This window comes from Trichosurus vulpecula, chromosome 2 (genome assembly GCF_011100635.1).
Source record: "Trichosurus vulpecula isolate mTriVul1 chromosome 2, mTriVul1.pri, whole genome shotgun sequence".
NCBI lineage: Eukaryota > Metazoa > Chordata > Mammalia > Diprotodontia > Phalangeridae > Trichosurus > Trichosurus vulpecula.
In genome coordinates this window covers 28796026-28816927 of record NC_050574.1, presented here as the reverse complement: position 1 = coordinate 28816927, position 20902 = coordinate 28796026, and the positions used below count along the sequence as shown (strand labels likewise).

Below are 20902 nucleotides of genomic sequence, written 5' to 3'. Positions count from 1 at the left end.
CCCTCTCTCTCTCCCATTCCATCATCATCATCATCATCATCATCATATTTCCCACTTCTACTCTTTTGTCCTTCCTCTTTCTTCCTCTCCGTTTTCCTCCCTCCCTCCTTTTCTCTCTCTTTTTTCCCTTTCTCCCCACCTCTCTCCCTCTTTTCCTCCTTCCTTTCTCCTCTGTCCCTTCTCCCTTTTAAAAGTCCCTCCCTACCTCCCCACCGTCCTGTGGTCATTCTCATCCCCTTGGAACCAACATGAAACCAGCAGGATCAGTCCCCTGGTTCTAAGTGCTAGAGCGGTGGGGTGGGGGGGCCTCGGACCCTTAGCCCAGACAAGCCCCCCAACTTGTGACCTTTATTCAAACCTGTGGCCAGTGGCTTCCCTCTTTCCCTGCCCCTCCCATCCCATTTTCTGCCCTTTAAAAGCGCCTCCCCATTTCCCAGAGCTGTTCCTTGGGTATGTCCCTCATTATTCCAAGGTCCTTCTGAAAGTCCTTCCGTTATAGCTCATTGCTATTCACTGTTTGCTCCGGCTTATTAGCTTTTGGACCTTAGTACTGTATTATTTTTGACTGCTCCACAATAAATTCCACTAGCCATTTGTCCGTCAATTCACAAAGCAAATCCCAGCTGCCTGAAAAGTCGGACTTCCCGGCAGCCCCTTTGTTCACTGCGCCCCTAAATTTTAAGTCAACATCTCTGCCTGGGTCATTTATTTAGATTAAAGCCAGGAGAGATGTAGGACCTGAGCCCCTGGAGGCCAAATTTAATACAAGCTCCCTCTTCCCACCCTCTCCTGACCCCAGAGACATGAGATAGAGTGCCTTCCACGAGTCCCTCTGTTGCCCATTTTTATTTTAACAAGCCCATGATCCACTTCCCATATCTAGCCCTGGATCTCCATAGCTAAGCAGGAGACAGCAGGTAGAACTTTTCAAAGACTTCCTAACCATCTCAGCATGCACAGCTGCTTCTAAATTCTGCAGTCTCAGCCTGGCCTGGGTAGCCGATGGGGATGGGGATGAGGACTGGTCTATGATTTTATGAGCGTAGAGAACTCCCAAGTGAGCAAATTCCCTCCACCAGTACATCAGCACCTTCTCTGTAGTTTGTAGTCTTAGAGAGTGGCCTCAAGCACCGAAGTTAAGTAACCTGCCCAGGGTCACGTAGCCACTGTGTGTCAGAAGCAGGATTTGAACCCACATCTTCCTTTCTGTCCACTACAATGATATAATATTCGTAAAATGTTTTGCAACCCATTAAATTCATTATTACACTATATCTTGACTCTTCTTTCTGTCCAGAATATCTGTTCTGAAATGTCCAAATTTGGTCATTAAAGGGCCAGTTCAAAGAACCACAGAATTTTAAAGTTGGAAGGGACCTAGTTCTAGTCCAGTGTTTCTTAACCTACACTCCATGGATTTGTTCTTTTAATACTTTGATAACTATATTTCAATGTAATTCTTTTCCTTTGTATTTTTCAATATTTAATTTTGTGCATTTAACAACTTCTGAGGAGAGGGGCCTAGGCTTCACCAGACCATCCAAGGGATTTATCACACACAGACACACACACACACACAGACACACACACACACACACACACATACACAATGCTTCTGAATCCTTGGTCAAGTTCAAACTGTACCTGAATAAGAATCCTCTCTATGACACCTTTGACAAGTGGCCAACTGACCAGTCTTTGCTTGAAGACCTCCAAAAAAGGAGAGTCACCGCCCCCATCCCCACTAAGATGGTCCATTCTACTTTTTGGACAGCTCCATCATTGGGAATTTCCTTGATGAAACTGATGAACGATGAATAATTAAGATGAAATTGGCCTCTCAGGAACTTCCACCCAGTGCCCCTGCCTCTTATTCCCTCTAGAACCAGACAGAACAAGTCTAAACTCTTCTTCATGGGCCACAACTTCCAGCTATTGCCTTCCCACCCCACCCCCAATCCATCTCTGAGTCTTTTCTCCTCTGGGTTAAACATCTCCAGTTCCTTCATAGAACTTTGTGTGGCATCGACTCAGGACCCTTCGCCATCCTGGCTGCCTCTCCTCTGGATGCTCTCCACCTTATTGATACCCTTCCCAAAATGGCTCATCCAGAATGGAACACGATGTTCCAAATGTAGTCTGCCCAGGGCAGAGAACAGTGAGACCATTACTTACTGATTGCTAACAGTTACTCATCTCTTCATGCAGACCCTGGGGGCTGCCATATCACACTATTGACTCTTCTTGAGATGACAGCACCCCCTATCCCTTCCTCTAATCTTTTTCACACACACTGTTGTCCTACCACACCCCACTTCTACTTGTGAAGTAGGTTTCAATGTAAGACTTTACATGGATCCCAATTAATTCAGTCTGATGTTCCAGTCTGACAAGACTTTTTTGGACCAATTACCTGTCTCCTCCCCCCACCCCCACCCAAAGCTTGGTGTCATCTGCATATCTGCTAAGCTCTGGCAAAGGCTTTTCATGCAGCACCTAGACTTACCTGCAAATTATTTCCTTGGGCACTTGGTTTGAGGTTGAATTAATATGCTGTTCCCTTGCTGTGTTGCCCACATCCTGTGAATAAACTGAGAGGGGAGGCTCCTCAGGGCCCCCCTCAATGCTTTTTAAATTCCATTCAACATTTATTGGCTGTGTGCAGACTGACTCCATGCTTTCCTGTCTCACCTTTGTTTATATGTTGTTGTTTGCATGTCTATTCCCCCCATTAGATTGGGAGCTCCCTGAAGGCAGGGACTGTTTTTGCCTTTCTTTATATCCACTGGTATATAGAGAGTAGTTAATAAATGTTTAGAGAAGGAAGGAAGGAAGGAAGGAAGGAAGGAAGGAAGGAAGGAAGGAAGGAAGGAAGGAAGGAAAGAAGGAAGGAAGGAAACAGATCTGTCTGTGGAATTTGTGAAACTGGACTGACACTGAATCTTCATCAGAAACCACAGCAGGAATTTGAGGAGAGAACAAAACCTTGTGTCTCTGCAGTGGAGTAAATGTATTGCTTCTAGAGGCAGAGGAATGGACAAAATGACCTCAGTATCAAAATGACTTCCAGTACAGCCAACACCCTCCCCCTCTCAGTCTGTCTTCTGAGTCTCCAAACCTTCTAGACTTTACTAAGCAGCATTCAGAGTGGGAAACACGGAAACTATAAGCATCTCCAAAGGGTGTTTCATAAAGCTCTCCCTGTTTCTTCTCCAAATAATGGGCTTATGTAGCTGAGATCAAATCCTCGGCACAGCTGTAGCACATCTGGAAGGTGTGTGCATGTGGCACCTAATAGTCTCGGACTTCAGCCACCCCTCCCTGCCTGCCAAAGGGAATTCTTGATGTGTTGGGAAAACCACCCGACAGACTCAATGGTGGGCTGAGCAGAGTACCCACAGATTGGTGCGTACTTTCCAGGGGGCCCAGTCATCCAGGACCATGCCTCTTCCAATGATCCAAAGAGTTCCTAAACCAGGGCCCAGTTTGCCTGCTGGACATAGCAAAGGAGAGCCTGACATGTGTCCTAAGAGGCCCTGGACGCAGTCAGACCTATGTTTTAGAAAAATAACTTTGGCTGCTCTGTGGAGACAGAATTGGACAGGGGAGAGACTGGAGGTAGGGAGGGCTATTGGGACACTATTGTAATAGTCCAGTTGAGAGATCAGAGCTAGGATGGCGGCTGTGGGTGTAGAGAGAAGAGAAGGGATGTATTGGAGGATGTTGTGGAAGTAGAAGAGGCACAGTTTGGCACTGATTGGATACACACAGCCACCAAAGTTATTTTTTCTAAAGCATAGATCCAACCATGTCACTTCTGTACTCAAAAAATTCTAATGGCTCTCTATTAGCTTTTGGATCAAATATAAACTGCTCTATTTGGCTTGTAAAGACCTTCACAGTCTGGCCTCTACCTCACTTTCCAATCTTGCTATGTATTATGCACCTTCCTACATTCTATGGTCCAGTCAACCCCCACCCACTCTCACAGTAGTCCATGTCCCACCCCTCTGCCTTCCCACTGGCAGCCAGAGCAGACTCCCTCCTCTGCCTCGTGGGATCTCTCTCTTCCTCCCAGAATTCACAGCTCCAGAACCATCTTCTACGTGAAGTCTTTCCTTATCCCCCTCTAGCCCAGCTGCTAGTGTCCTCCCTCCCCGATTGCCTTGAATACATTTTTTATTTATGCTGCATATTATCTATGGATCTCTTAGAGTATATCTAAGACACACTCTGTGTCCTCTCACAGAACATAAGCTCCTTGAAGGGAGGAACTGTTTCTTTTCTTGTCTGTGCACCCCCAACACTCAGAACTATGCCTGGAACATGGTGGTTGCTTAATAAATGCTCTTTGGTTGATTGACAGGCGTTCACTCATACCTTTGAAATCTCCCAAAACAAAAAATTACTTGTATTATCATCCTCATAGGGTTGTTGTGAGAAAAAATATGACTCTCTGCTTCTCTGCTTGCCTACCTAGTTACTTGTCTATGTGTCTCTAAATATCTGTCTGACCATCTATCTGTCATGTATCCATCTACCTACGTATTTATCTCCCAACATCTCTGGCTCTCAGCTTTCCCTCCTGAAAAATGGGAGAAACAGTCCTTTTATGTCTTACGTGGCAAAGGTAATGTGACTATACATCACTAACTGATAAAAAGGGGGGCCCTAAGAGCAAAAGAACGATCAATGTATGATCTGGTGTCATCATCCATGAAAACTGCCAATTGTCATCAGACCAGAGCTAGTACCAGGGAAGCCCTCCGCCCCTTAACACATTCAAGGTCCTTGTTTGGCTAGGTGGAGGATTCAAATCCTGCCTCAGACCCTCACTCACTGCGTGGGCCTCCCTTCCCTCCCTGGGCCTCAGGATCCTCATCTATAAAAGGAAGGATAGCCTCTTAGGTCCCTTCTAGGTCTGCGGTCCCAGGCTCTTAGAGTTACAAAGCACATGAGGAATTCCACTCAGAGCACTGAGGCCCCAAACCACACATTGGGGGTTGAGACTGTGGAAGCCAGGTGCCCTGACACGCAGGCCATTGGGCTGCACTGCCTCAAAGGTTCCGATGGAGTTATTTTAATTCTTCTAGAGGGCTCTCCAAAAGAATCCTAGATCCCTGGATTTTCTCAGCTCTAGAACCAGTCCCTTATCACACACACACACACACACACACACACACACACACACACACACACCCCGAGCCTCAGTTTCCCCTTCTGTAAAAAGATGATCTCTAAGGTTCCTTCCAGCTCTCTACCCTACTATGGGATTCTGAGTTGTCACTGAGGTTCAGCCCTGGGAGACTCAGGTCCCTTGCTCATTAAGAAGCTTCAGCTGGTGCCTTTTGTATGGCTCGCTGCTGCCCTCTTGAGGTCTCCTACAGCACTGCTTCCAATCACTTCTGAAGGACCTCAGATGGAGCCCCAGGAAGACTGGGGGGCCATGAGCCTTTAGGAAACACTCAGCATCCACACACTGTGAGGAGATACAGAAAGAAGTGGGTCTAGAGATCCGTGGGGGGAGGGGCCATATCAAACGAGCATTCGATTGGAATCACTCACCAAGAGGCAGTGGGAAAGTGAAGTCAACAAGCATTGACAAAGCACCTACTATGTGCTGAGCAATGGATACGCAAACTCAGGGACCCTGGGTTGGAATCTCACCTCTCTTACTTGCTACCTGTATGAATCTAGTCAAGTCACTCCACACCCACCCACCCCCATGCTTCCTTTATCTATAAAATAAAGCGTTGGATTGGATGGCCTTTGCGGTCCCTTCCTTCACACTCCAGATCAGTGAGCCTGGCCAGAGCAAAGCTCACCTTCTCCTCCCAAGGGTTCCTTCCCAGCTCCCTCCTCACCCTCCCCAAGTCACAAAGGCCACTGCCCCTATTCTGTGGCCCCGGAGAGTTTGACAGGACTGTAACCCCGACCTGATACTAAGTATGGACTATATTCCAGGCACCGGAGAAAGACTGTGCCCTCAGGGAGCCTGTATTCTAGTGAAGGAAACAATATGAACACCTGTATTGGTAGAAACACAATACACCCCCAAATTAACCCAATGGATTTTGGGGAGGGAATGCCAGCAGCTTTAGAAAAAAAACAGATTCTTACAAGAGAGGAGCATTAGTGGGCGTGTGTTCATTTTCCAAACTTTTTTTATTCTTTGAGAAGCAGCATGACCTCGCGGATAGGGTTCCAAGCTTAGACTGAAGGCAGGAAGACATGGGTGCAAATCTAGCCTGAGATACTCCCTAACTGTGTGACCTCGGCCAAGTCACCGAAGCACCGTTTGCCTCAGTTTCCTCAAATGTAAAGTGAGGATAATAATAGCCCCTACCTCTCAGGGTTGTTGTGAGGCTCTAATGAGATCATTGTAAAGAGCTTAGCAAAGCACCCGGCGCACAGTAGTCCTATATAACTATTATTATCATTTATTATAATTCCAGCACTACATTTATATCACATAGAGATTACACTTTTTTAACTTTCAGTCTACGCTTTCTCTAACTTTTTTTCCATCAACCCTTTATGACAGGGGAGAGGGAGGAACCCAGAGCCACGGCTATCAACCTTCTTAACTGAGGCAAACGGCGCATACTTGTGGCATGAGATGTACCGTCAGACCTCGTTGTGGGGGCAGATGTCCATGTCGGGTGATACGCAGGGGGATGGGCAGGTGGGGCCTGGAGCAGAGCCACCATCAAATCACAGGATCTATATTAACAAATTATTCTTGTTCGGTAGCTGTGAGGTTCTGTTGCTCCTACAGCGGGGAAGGCCCCCAGGTGTTCTTAGCACTCTCTAAATTCTGGCACCTTGGATCAAAGCCCCAGGTTCTCAGGCCTAGGTGCAGCTCTGGGCGTCCCCATAATCCACCGTTAGCAGTGTGATTTTTCTGTGGTTGTCCCCACCAAATTCATGAATTCCGATCTTCACTGAAGTCATGGAAAATTATAATAATAACAGCAAGCATTTCTATAGCACCTACTATGCGCCAGGCACTGTCTAAACACTTTATAAATATCTCATTTATTCCTCACAACAACCCTGGGAGATAGGTACTGTTATCATCTCCATTTTACAGATAAGGCAACTGAGGCAAACAGAGGTTAAGTGACTTTCCCAGGGTCACACATCCAGATATGAACAAAGGTCTCCCTGACTCCAGGCTCAAAGCTCTAACCACTGAACTACCCAGCTTATCCTTTCCATTTGTATGATAGTTTACAAAACGCTTCTCCATGAAAACTGGATGGGTTCTGAGGTCCCTTCCAACTGACTGCCTTTGAGCCTAAGCTGCGGGGTCCTTCCCACCTTCCTGGAGTCTGAGCTCTAATGAGAGTGTTTATTCTCTGCCCCTTAACTCATGGGACTTTGGGTGTGTGTTACAGGTGTAAATACTGTGACCGGTCGTTCAGCATTTCCTCCAATCTCCAGCGGCACGTGAGAAATATCCACAACAAGGAGAAACCCTTTAAATGCCACCTGTGTAATCGGTGTTTTGGACAACAGACCAACTTGGACAGACACCTGAAGAAGCACGAACATGAGAATGTTCCAGGTAGACCGTTTGGGTATTTCCTTTGGTTGTTCAGCCGTGACTCTTCGTGACCCCTTTTGGGGTTTTCTGGGCAGAGATTTTCCTTCTCCAGCTCATTTTACAGATGAGGAAACGAAGGCAAACAGGGTCAAATGACTTGCCCAAGGTCACACAGCTAGGAAGCGTCTGAGGTCGGATTTGAACTCAAATCTTCCTGACTCCAGGCCCAGCACATTATTCACCTAGCTGCCTAGACCAAGGGTCAGCAAACTACAGCCCTCAGGACAAATCCAGCCTGTTTTTGTGTGGCCCAAACACTCACATTGATTTTTATATGTCTGCCCATTCTTAGCTCAAGGGCCACACAAAAAAAGGCAGCCCAGTCTGCCACAGTCCTACATAGTCTGAGTATCAGAGGAATGAGAGGAGGAGGAGGAGGAGGAGGAGAAAAAAGTTAGAGAGGGCAGGAGGGGGAAAGAGAGAGGAGGGAGAAACAGGGTAAGCATATACAATAAGTGGGCCTACTGTGCGCCAGGCATTGAGCACAGTTCTAGAGGGTAGAGAGAGACAAAAACAAAATTGTCCCTGCCCCCAGAAAGCATTCTGTCAAAGAGGACATATATACATATAGTTAAAGACAAAACAGAGAGTGGACTAGTGACTTCGCTGAAATAGGCACTCCTACATGAGGAAATTCCCTCCACCAGTGCAGGTCAGCACCTACTCTGCAAGTAATAATATTAGGGTGTTTTCTAGAGCATTGAGGACTCAAGCGATATGTTCAGGGTCACACACCCAGAATGGGTCACAGGGAGAACTTGAACCCAGGTCTCCAAGACCATCTTTCTATCCCTGAGCCACGTCGCATCTTAGAGAGTGAAAAGAGCACTAGTTCTGGAACCAGAGGACCTGAGTTAGGATCCTGCCACTCATTTATCCGTGAGAACATGGGCAAGTCTTGACCTCAGTTTTCCTCATCTGTAAAATGAGGGGGGTTGTCTTGGGTGACCTCTAAGGTCCTTTTCACCTCTAAACGAGATATATTGCTAACCCACATATTTAAGACTACAGAATTGAAGGCTATTGATTTAAATATATATATATCAAATGAACAAATACATAAAAGGTCAATTCGCAGTAATTTCAGGGGGCACCAGGAAATGGAGACATCTCGTGTCAGAGACATCCCTTGAGCTCAGACAGGAAGAGAGGGGAGTAGAGGCAAGGAGGGGGGTGTGGCAGAGAGGGTGAGAGGTGATCGATTGCATAAGAATCCTTTTGTTCACCCCAGAAAAGTATTTTCATTAAAGTAAAACATACAATGTGAGTTTTTTCCAAATATTTAAAAAGAAACACCCCGAGTTTGCGGTCAGTGCTGCTTCCACACTTGGCCCCAGATTGGCCAGGCTGGGCCTTGGCTGATTCCGAGCCTTCAGGACAACCGGAGGAATGAAGGGTATTGTTCCTTACGGCTCTCTTCCCCACCCATGATTCCTTCTCAGTGAGCCAGCACGCCGGAGTCATTACGAATCACCTTGGGACCAGCGCCTCCTCCCCCAACTCAGAATCAGACAACCATGCACTTTTAGATGAAAAAGAGGACTCATATTTCTCTGAAATCAGAAACTTTATTGCAAATAGCGAGCTGAACCAAGCATCAACTCTAACGGATAAAAGGTAAGAAATGTAATAAGTTATTATCATATGAATGACCCAAAGGGCCCAATTCACATTGTAAAAAACAATGCCAAGTGTCAATAGGTGTGTGTGCACATGGATGCTTTACCCAGCACTGGCTAAGGTCCCAAAAAAGGGTATTTATTTGAATTGAGTTTCTGTTTATTCTTCTGTGATGGAGAATCATTAGTTTTGGGTTTTTTTGTTTTTGAGCTTAAGTATTACTATGTCTTCTGTTAGAATATAAGCTCCCTGAAGGTAGGGGCTACATTTGTTTCTGTATTTGTATCCCCAGCACTTGGCACTTAGTAGGTGCTTAATAACTATTTTTTCATTCATTCATTCATTTTTCATTGGTCATCCTAACACAAGAAAGGATTGACCAAGCTGGCGTCCCTACTAGGAAATTCAAACTTAGACTCCAATTCACAAATATTTTCATTTACTCCCAGACAGTAATGACTTTAAAACAAGCAAAGGATTAGCATTAGCAAAAGTACTGTATAGACAGGGCATCAATTTAAGAATTTGCTAATTTTTCTTCTAGGCAACAGAACTCAATGCTCCATCACTGGCTGAGCTGATTGTGTGACTCTAATTCTTAGCCAGATGTTACGGTACTGGATGTGATTTCCTGCCGTGTGTGTGGCCATGGCAGTAAAGGCCATTTACTGACCAGCTATCCAAGGCACACCACACATTTCTCTATTACGGGGCAGCCTTGCTTCTGGCTCTTTGCACCCACCAGGTCTATTGACTATCATTATTTCTTATATCTACCTTGTAATCTATCTTACCTTAGTCTTTGCTTAGATCTGAGATTGGATTCCTAGTGCTTCTGTTTTAGATTAGGTTTTGGGGGTTTTTTTTAAAACAAGTATAGCTCACCGGAAATTTATTGTATCCACCTTTCCCCCAAAGCACTGCTTTTTTATAGTACATGAATACATCAAAGATCAAGAATTTTATCTGCTATGGGACCTCCCTTCACCAATGCAGATAGCAGCCGGTCTACAATTTAGTAGCTAAGCTTAGAAAGTTTTCTGAGGCTCTGAGAGATTTGGTGACCTGTTCCTTGGTCACCTAATTATCAAAGAGGAGGGTCTGGTCTTCAGATCCCCAGTCCTGGCTCTCTTCCCACCACACACACATTTGGATTTTCTTGAAGCCCAGGAGTCTGTGCTCTTCAGGACTCAGTGGCAGTGAATCGTTTTGTTTCCAGAACACCCTCAATATGCCCCCAAGTCCAAGTCTTGGCAAGGAGTCATAATTCACAGTCCTGTGTCAGGAAATCCATTTGGTCCAATGACTTCCCAAAGGAACGAGTGGCTAAAACCCACCAGCAGACAAGTTACCTTTGTCATGTCTTTGTCCCTACTCTTCACAAGGGCTCCCTTACATTCAGTTAAGTTCAATTCAATCCCACAAATATTTTAAAGTACCTAATATGTGTCAGGCACTGCTTGTCAACCAGTCACAAAGCATTTATTAAGCACCTACTATGTGCTGGGAACTGGGCTAAGTACTGGAGATACAAAGACAGAATAATCCCTGCCCTCAAGGAGATATATATACACACATATATATAATGTATATGTGTATATAGTTTACATATAATGTATATGTGTGTGTATATATATAGTTTATATATAATGTATATGTGTATGTATACATATATAATTATCATCATATATAAGATTACATATAATGATACATTATATGTATATATATTTATATAGCACGTATAATTCTATATTCTGCATAATTATATTAATAAATATGTAACATGAATATATTATCATAAGATATATAATTATAAGATTCTATAACTGATGAATGATGAGACTACAAGGTACTTGAGTGTTTACCCATCTTTGTACCTCTCCAGTACCTAGCTGAATGCATTGCACATCGTAGGTGCTTTAAAAATATGTTTGGCGATCTGTTCCTTGGTCACCTAATTATCAAAGAGGGGGTCTGGTCTCCAGATCCCCAGCTGACTAAAGGAATTGATTGAAATAATACATAGGAACATGTAGTAGGTGCTTTTAAAATATGTGTTAACTGCAGGAATTGATTGAAATAATATACAGTAGCACATATTAGGCACTTTAAAATACATGTTGACTGAAGGAATTGATTGAATTAATATACAGTGACACATAGTAGGTGCTTTAAATATGTGTTAACTGCAGGAATTGCTTGAAACAACATACGGTAACACATAGTGGGTACTTTAAAATATATGTTGGCTGAAGGAATTGATTGAAATAATATACAGTAGCAGGGTCGGAAACATGGATAAGGTCAATATGAACCAGCCGGCCTAGACAGCTACCGCAGACATTCTGGGAATCAGAAGTTCTGTGTTTATCCAGCTGATATCAACGTTGGTTGCTTGGATTATTAACATTATCCAGCTTTTATCCAGGAAACGTGCTTTCTTCAAGTGATCAGAATCTTAGCTGTTTAAAAAAGGAAAAGACCAAGTGTTGGCTAATTAATGCAGGAGGAAAGATAATTGACAAACCCATCAATTATCCTCTTGTTTGTTTAGTTAAGAGGTTGTGTCTCCATTATGTCCACGGGTGGTCATTAATAAAGATGAAACTGTTGAGATTTCAAAAGTGGGCTTGAATTTTATAGTCTTGCATTTCATCAGAAAGTCATTATCAGCCAGCGATTTCCTGTGGAAACACCTGTGATCAGGACCACAAACCTAATTTAAACTAACATTTAGCTTCCAGAATTGGAGTGTGCGGAGAAGGCTCATTCATTAACGGGCAGATTTTTCCCTCTCTGCTGCAGACATTAGCCAGTGTTCCGTCTTCTGACATAAATCTGGGGGCACAAACAAACATCAGCTCGTATATGTGTACACACACACACACACACACACACACACACACACACTACCAAGTTTAACTACAAAGGGCTGCCACCTCCCCACCCCCACCCCCACCCCCTACATGAAGCCCTCCATACCATTTCAATTATTTAACAGATGAATTGTCAGATAAGGGGGATTGAGAGAACAACTCTGAACAAAAGATGCTTTCTTTTTCTCCCTGAGTTATTCCATCAGTGTGGGATGTACTCCACAGTGTGACGACTGAAACCCTGCCCCCCGACACACTGTCAGAACAGAGGGCAGCCCTGAGTTCTGAGTCCAGGGCCAAATTTCACCTACTTTCTTCAGCCTGATGTTTTCAGAGAGTGTTCTCTAACTTACCTTCTCTTGAGTCTCCAGCTGCATCTGCCAAATGGCCCATTTTAAAATAGGGGTTCTTTAACCCTGGGGGTCCATAAATTTGTGCTGTTAATATTTCATATTTCAATGTGATCATTTTCCTTTATAACCCTATATGGTTTATTTTATGCATTTAAAAACATTATTCTAAGAAGGAATCAAGAGGCTTCATCAGATTGGTACCAAAAAATCATTAAGAATTCTTGTTTTTAAGCCCTTTTTTCTCTTCCAGGTACTTCCTTCCAATATATGCATACACACACACACATACAGCACACATGCACACACAAACACACACATGAAATGGCTGAGACCTCCTACTCAAGCTGAGTATCAGATAGAGTCATGCCAGGTAGGAACCGAATCTTCAACGTAGTTTTTAGGTTAAAACTGTGAGCTACAGCAAAACAACCCCTCTGGCAGCATTTCCTGGAGGAAATGAGGAATATTTCAACTTTGACCGACGTAGGTTTGGAGAAAAAAAAACATCTAGCCCAAATCCAAGGACTCTCACCCAGACTGGCTACAGAGCACCAGAGGGAGATTTCGGCCATCCTCTGGAAGAAAATCAATCACAATTCTCTAAAACAAACACACTCCTGATATGTTTAGACTAGGTGACAAAAGGCAGCCCTGAGAAGGAAGGCCTCTTGGTTGGGTTTGGGTTTTTTTAAAGGCTTCTTTTGCACCAGAAATTTACTCCACTGAAGAACCAATTAGGACACCCCATACTGTTCCACGTCCTCGGCACCCTAGAATTAAAAATATCCCTTTATCTTTGACACTGTAAGATTTTACTGAGCCCTTGTTTTGACAGCCCTTTGAGGAAGGATGAGTTACCTTGAGACTTTAGTCTCATGGGCAGGTGATGACGATGAAAGAAATTTGGATCCATAGAGCATAAACCCAAGGCTAGATGCTTCATTCCCTGCCCCAGGTGTATTTTTCTTCAGGGGACACTGAGGCGCTGTGTCTGTGCACTGTGAGAAGCATTGATATACAACTTCCAAAGTCCCTTTCAGGGCTAATGTTCTATGTAGTGGGGTCCCTTCTACTGCTGACATTTTATTTTCTAAATTCTGTTCCTCCCTTCCAGCTCTGACAATTTATATTCTAAGGCCATTCTATGATCTAACCTAAAAACTGCGTTGTTTTAACGTAAAAACTAGATGGAAGACTCGGTTCCTGTTCTTGCAGGACTATATCTGATACTCAGCATGACCTAAGATCCTCTCCAGTTCTGACCTTCTCTGTTCTAAGGCCCCTTCCAACCCTGATATTCTCTGTTCTAATGGCCCTCCCAGCTCTAACCTTCTCTGTTCTAAGATCCCTCCCAGCTCTGACTTTCTCTGTTCAAAGGTTCCTCATAGAACATTCTCTGTTCTAAGTGTCTCCACCCAAGCTCTAACACTCTTTGTTCTAAGTTCCATTCCAGCTCTGATATTCTAGGTTCTATATTCCTAGCCACCCTCCAGCATTTATATCCTATCATTCTAGAGGCCCATTCTGGCTCTTACGTTCTCCAATTGTGTGACCTGAATGGAAAGCCAAAGATTCTGTCAGGAACCAGTCACCTAGAGTCATTGTCTACATGCCACCAAACTGTCAGATATTTAGAAGAATAAGAGATTTCCAGATAATGACCTGAATTTCTTGCCCCTCTTCTGCAGAAATGGTTTAGGTCATACAAATACACCCTGACCATCCATAGGAACTGAGCTGGGTACATTAGGTATAGTGGCTTGGATAAGAAATCTCAGACCATAAGAGACCTCAGAGGCTATCCAGGATAAGCCTCACTTTTTACGGAAAGAGAGTTTGAAGATGATGTATGTGATGGAGCTGGAGGAAGGGTGGGATTGCATGGAAAGATACATAATGACATATAACCATTCTGCAAAGAACTTCGCCTATGGGAAAACGAAAACCCACATCTCTCCTACCCTCTTCATATTCCTAGCTTCTACCTTAAGACAGCACTCTCTCCCCCTCACTTCCAAAAAAAAATCCTAGAAAAAGCTGTGTCTTCTATGCACATCTGGCTAAAATATTTTAAGATTCTCATTGAGTAGAATGCATACCAGTTTCCAGTCTCACTCATTAGTATATGTTTTCTGTGCCTGTCACAATAATCCATTAGCTAGAAGAAATACTACCATGTCAGACAACTTAGACCACATCCTCAGACTACCCTGCCAAGGCGTGGCTTGTGTTTTCTGGGAATGGGGTAGAGAGAAGGTCCTGCAGGGTCTGGTCCATCTGGGCTGATCATGGGACCAGTATAGGTGGCCATGGCTAATGCCCCCCTCTGGAAATGGCCTGCTTTTGTCCCTTTCAGGCCAGAAATTCAGGACATCGATAGCAATTCTCAGTGCCATGGGTTAGCCAATGAAAAGTCAGAGGACGTAGATGAAGAAGAGGAAGAGTTGGAGGAGGAAGACGACGACAGCCTGACAGGGAAATCCCAGGATGAGACAGTCTCCCCCACAACAGAGCCCCAAGGAGCCTATGAGGATGAGGAGGATGAAGAGCCCACATCACTCAGCATGAGCTTTGATCACACAAGAAGGTGGGTGCTGCCATTCTTCTGGAGTTACCCATGGTGGGTTGATGGGCTCTGACTCCATCCAGGGTGGCTGGGAGGGTGGAGGAAAAGGAGGGGGAACAAAGGCTTGATTGGTAAGCCACAGGGTGTGAATTCACTTTATTTTTTTTTGGACTGTGAATCAATTTAAGCCTTCATTTCCAGCATAGTTTCTATCTCCCCCCACCCAAAGGCCACCTTCAGGGCACAGTTAACGGCTATTGCCACAGAAGGAAAGTCCAAATACTGGTGGCCCAGCCAACTACATGGGATCATGGAACTGGAGCTGAAAGGGACCTTAGACAGCACTGAGTTCAACTCCCTTGTCTTATGGGAAAGAAATTTGAAAGCCAGAGAAGGAAAGTGATTGGCTTAAGTCCCCATAAATAATAGGTGGCAGAGTCAAGACTACGATAATTACAATAATATTATATAATATAATTAAATTATATGTTACATATAATATAATTATGCAGTATAACATAAAGTAACATAATATGATAGTAATGGCCAACATTCATATAGTGCTTTAAGATTTGCAAGACATTTTACACAGATTGTCTCATTTAATCCTTACAAGCAAACACCTTGTGAGGTAGGGGTTATTACAATCCCCTTTTAAAAGAGGAGAAAAAAGAGGTCAAGTGAGCTGTTTAGGGTCACACAATCAGTGTCTTAGGTAGAATTCAAACCCAGGTCTTCCAGGCTCCAACTCCAGTTCTTTATCAGTCAGGAAGGTCTGGATTCAAACCTGCCTCAGACACTCACTAGCTGCGTGACCTTGGGCAAGTCATTCCACATTTCCTCCTCTGTAAAATTCAAGGGTTAGATTCGATTACCTCAAAGGTCCCTTCCAGCACTAAAATGATAAATCTTTGATGTGGTGACCTAATTCCAAGCTCCTTGATCAGTCATCTCCTAGAGTAGTCCAGCTCCAGTTGCATGTGGATATTAATGTATAAACAGCTCTCTGGAGACTAAGTTCAAAGCCAGGAGACTCCTGACTTGAGATGAAGCCCCATGCCATGGGGTGGGTCAGAACAATGGAACTGGCCATAGTGAATATATATCTATTGTCCAGGGGTGGCAGAAGATTGAGAACTCTGTAGAAGAAATCTGGCCAAGGTTGAGATGATGAGCTTGGGAACTCTCCAGCCTGGAAATTAATGGAGGTTTTCAGCCTCTTCAAAAACCCCTGTGATTTGTGACCTTGAACCACCTGTAGGATCCTGGCCAAGTTGCCTCCCGTCTCTGGAAGGGACCTAAGTTTCTTCATCTGTAAAATAAGGGACTTGGTCTAGTGGCCTAGTGGCCTCTGAGGCCCCCTCAGGTTCTCAGTCTAGGATCAAGGACCCCTGGGTCCTCTTAACCCAGATCAGATCAGTCTCAGTGCAGGGGAAAGCTTCCCATCAATTGAAACTGTCCGAATGTAGAAAGAGCCATCCTGGGATGAGAGGGGTTCCCCTTCACTGGAGGTCTTAGGGACCACTTGTCAATATGCTGTAGGGAAGATTCCTGGTCCAGACACAGGTTGGACCAGATGGCCCCCAAGGTCCCTTCCAGTACTGAGATTCTGGGACTCTGGATTTCTGAGTCATCAAAATGCCTCCCTGAATAAGAATCCTTCCAGTGGTTTAGAACTCAGGTTTAGAATTTGTAGGTCACAGGAAGGGAAAAGGCTCCCCATGAGTTGGGGCTCATTACAGCATCCTTCTTAAAAGGAATCAGGACAATCCACAAGGTCAAGGGAATCTAGGAGAAGAGCATGGGTTCTGTAGATTTTCAAACAGGCTGAGGACAGAGGCTATTTCTGTCATCTCCTTTGGCATCGTCCACTGCCACCATCACCCTGAGGGCCATTCCAGGAGTTTCCATCAGGAAACTCTGGGAATAGATTCCATTTCCCAGCGAATCACACTTGAACCCCCAACCCCTGGGAATGCACGTCCCAGGCCTCCATTAAGAACTACATTAGGTTCCTGAAGTAATTAAGGACTGGTTATCCATCAACCACCCGGCCAGACACCAGCCATCTAAACCCAAGCTCTCAGGCAACCTGAGGGCATGGTCCCGGTGCCGGCAGTGTGTGCACCCGTGACCACCAATTCTTCTTTCCTTTGGATTTCTGTTCTGCATCCCGTGTATGTCTATGTGCGTGTATGTGTGTGTAGCTTCCTGTCTGTGTGTGTCTGTGTGTCCATCTCTTTGTGCATGTGGCTTGTGGAGGCTCTGCGGGGTATGCATGCAGGCACCAAGTCAGCCATTCGGGCATCAGTAAAAGCCCTCCGAGGCCAGACCAGCTAACAAACAGGTCACCCCCTTCCCTCCCCCTGGTCCTTGGTACAGGTGTATGGAGGAGGAAGAAGCCGGCCTGTTAGATTTGGAGCAGATGCCGAATTTTGGGAAGGGGCTGGATCTCCGCAAAGCGGCTGAGGAAGCATTTGAAGTTAAAGATGTGTTTAATTCCACCTTAGACTCTGAGGCAATAAAACAAACCTTGTACAGGCAGGCTAAAAACCAGGTAGGTATCTCTCTCTCTGAGCATCATGCCTGCCTCCTCCCCTCCCCTCCCACTGGGTCACCAACAGCCTCTGGGGTCCACGGCTAGACCGCTCTTTGGTTTCCACCAGACTGCCCCTTCCTGGCAGGGCTGCCCACCTTGTTGCCAGTTTATAACTTGGAAGTTTCCCAGGGTTTGGTCACTTTTTTCAAACCTGGGCCTATGGCTAGATGGTCATGGGGCAGTTTCCTTGTCCTTAGTGACCTTTTGATGTACAAGAGGGACTGGAGCTATGGTTTTATTGGCATTCAGACCTTTCTGAGGAGGAAATTCCCTCTGCCAATTCAGGTTGTCTCTGAGACTTACAGTCTTAAGCCCTCACCTAGGATGATAAGCCAGAGCTTGCCTAGAATCGCATAGCAAGTATGTGCCAGAGACAGGGCTTGAACCCACGTCTTCCTGACCCACTGGCCAATTTACTATGCTGCCTCTTCTTGAATCTGCTCAGACAAAATTAAATCCTAAATTTGACCTGCACCTGTATTGTGGTTGAGTGATGGATCTGTGATCTCCTCGGTTCCTGAGTTCTCTCCATCCATGGAGATGGCAACCCACCCAGGCCTGCCCATCTGGTGTGACTTTCATTGTACCAAGAGGATCAAAATTAAGCCTCTAGGTGGTCTAAAAATGGTGTGTCTTGTGCCCCCATCCGCCATTCTTCCACTCTCATCACAGTGATTTGGGGGGGGGGGGTTGCTTCTTTGTTTTAAATTTGTCCCTGTTTCATGGATTGCCATGGCCAAAGAAGTTTCATCACTAGGTGGGCAGCCAGCTCTTCATGACCAGTTAGACCAGTCTTCAGAAAATAAGCTTGGTCTTCTGAATAAAATTTGGATATTTTGGAAGTTTTCCTTTTGTCTTATTTCTTCCCTTTCTTTTTCTTTCTTTCACTTTCTTTTGTTCTTAAAAAACCAGTTGTAGGAATGCCTACTTTCTGATCAGTTGTGATTTGTTTTTGTCCATTTGGACCAAGCCAAGACAGCTTCAGATTGGCATTGAGACCAGAGATTGTACCATTTCCAGAAAAGGGGACAATTATAAGCAGTCCTTTAAACTTAAATTGTTCAGAGCCTTTTTTCAAAAGAAGTTCCAAATGTCTTCTCATTCAGTCCTACTTTAAAAGCTGATGCATACACATCCTGTGGGTCCCAGAGACAAGAAAAACAATTCAAATAGAACAGGCTCAGAGGAAATGTCTTTAATGTTGTGTTTTCTTAAGAGAGAAGCAGTTTGAGAGGCATAATAGAGTGCTAGGCTTACGGTCAGGAAGATTTGGGTTCAAATCCTTTCTCTGATAGATAATAAGTGATAATAAGTGATGCTGGGCAAGCTCTCTAAGACTCAATCCACTCACCAAGTCAGTAGGTGGGTCATGAGGTGCATCAGCAGGAGTTCCTACATCAACAAATTTGCATGTTCTTGAGGTATTGACCTAAGGGATATTGTTTTCCAAACATATTGCCTATGTCTGGAACTTCACTTAGTGTCTAAGATCCTAGAGAGTGTGGTCAATTTCTTTTCCATGTTCTATGCAAGACCCAACCAAGGACAGGTGCTAACTAAATGTCAGGCTTAAGTTACCATGTCTGTTTAGACAGGTTAAGAGGAGCACACCGATGGGGGCTCGGCACAAGCCATTTGCATGTCTCTGTCTTTTGTCTTTTTACTAACTCTGCGAAGGGCCTCCCCCGTAGGAGTGGACAGGAAATGTTTTGTTTTGTTTTGTTTTTCCCTATAAGTTCGATCATGTCCAACAAGAACGCATTTACAGAAATTAAGCTGAGTTCTCTGATGGAAACATTTCATTTTGACTCAAACAATCAATCCATAAACATTTATTAAGTGGTTATTAGATGCCAGGCACTATGTTAAGCTCAGACCACTGAAATTATAAAAAGGAGAAGAAAGTGCACTTCTCTGCACTATAGATTTGGGTTATTTAACTGATGATTTAGGACAACAAATTATGGTGGTGTTTCTCTCATCATTTTATCAGCCCAGGGCAATCATGGCACTCCATCCCCATGGGTTTGGCTTTGATGCAGAATTAAAATAGGCAGACCCTATTCCCACTCTCCCTCTTAATGCCCAGGTCCACTGCCACCTGACAGGGTGGGCATTGTTCATCTTTGCTGGCAACTAGAAACAATTTTCCTATGCCCGGGGGAGATACAATCATGACAGGGTCCCTGCCCTCATGGAGAATAGATGCTAAGACCAAAACATAAATGTCCATAATATACAATATTCTAGGTGAGTGTCTTGGAGAAGTGTATAACAAAGTGCTCTGTGAGCATGGAGGAGGAAGGTCACGACCTACATAGCTACCCCTCCTTGTAAAGGGGAGGCTGGTGGAGGGCGGTGTTCCAGGGTGGTCTCCAAGGGAATAACTGGGTTACTTGCTGGGGATTTTTCCATGTCATATAGATCTATTCACTCATCTCTTTTGCTGTTTGTCTCTGTTGTGGTCTTTTTCCTTCCCACCAGGCTTATGCAATGATGCTTTCTCTTTCTGAGAACACTCCTCTTCACGCTTCCTCCCAGAACTCTCTGGATGCTTGGTTGAACATGACAGGAGCAGCATCAGAGACGGGGGCCTTCAACTCTATTAACCACCTCTGAGAGGTCACGGAGGCACTGGGGACAGAGTCCAGAGTGAGAAGACTACCATGCTATTAATGCCCCCTTGCAGAAATTCTGGACAACAGCAAGACAGAGCAGAGATCCTCAGGGAAGCCTCTAGGCTTTGGGCTGGGGAAACATAACTCTTCACCTGTGATCTGCAACACCTGATTTTTTTGGGTTTGTTTTTTTTTAATCTACCCACCATAGTTTGTCTCTGATTTCTCGGACTGAACCTCAGAACCCAGAGAATCCCTGAAGCAGTCCCAGGATTTCACCATCTCTAAGAATAGTTTTTGGAAACCCGGCTAATCTGTGGTACAGTAACAGCACATTAACAGCAATCAAAACCTAGTTCATTAGAGTTGTGAGACAGCAACCCCCTCTTCTGCCCCCATCCCAGGCCAGCTAATGTAGAGTTTTAAATTTGAAATTAAAGCCATTTGGCCATTTCAGGAGACCTGAATGGCACTTCTTAAGGAAAAGGGATAGACCTAGATGGGCTCTAAAGAGATAGATCACTTTTAAGTTGTCAGGTTGTGGCGGTTGTTTTTTTCATGTATAATGAAAAGGACAGAAATAACTGTTTTAATAATCTTGTTATTACAGATTCTCTTTGAGCTCATGATTTTTTAAAGTATTTTTTAAAAAATCTAAAAC

General features: G+C 44.5%; 1 protein-coding gene across 1 annotated transcript in view; it reads left to right on the top strand.

The window, feature by feature from the left end:
* PRDM16 (PR/SET domain 16) overlaps positions 1 to 20694 on the top strand; it is a 38433-nt gene extending 17739 nt beyond the window's left edge. Inside the window, exons 4-7 of the mRNA XM_036743640.1 lie at positions 7401 to 7570; positions 9052 to 9226; positions 14815 to 15045; positions 20108 to 20694. Of these exons, the coding sequence (XP_036599535.1) occupies positions 7401 to 7570; positions 9052 to 9226; positions 14815 to 15045; positions 20108 to 20120 (589 nt within the window). The 3' untranslated portion in view covers positions 20121 to 20694. The remainder of the gene's footprint in view (positions 1 to 7400; positions 7571 to 9051; positions 9227 to 14814; positions 15046 to 20107) is intronic.
* The last annotated feature ends 208 nt before the right edge of the window (positions 20695 to 20902 follow it).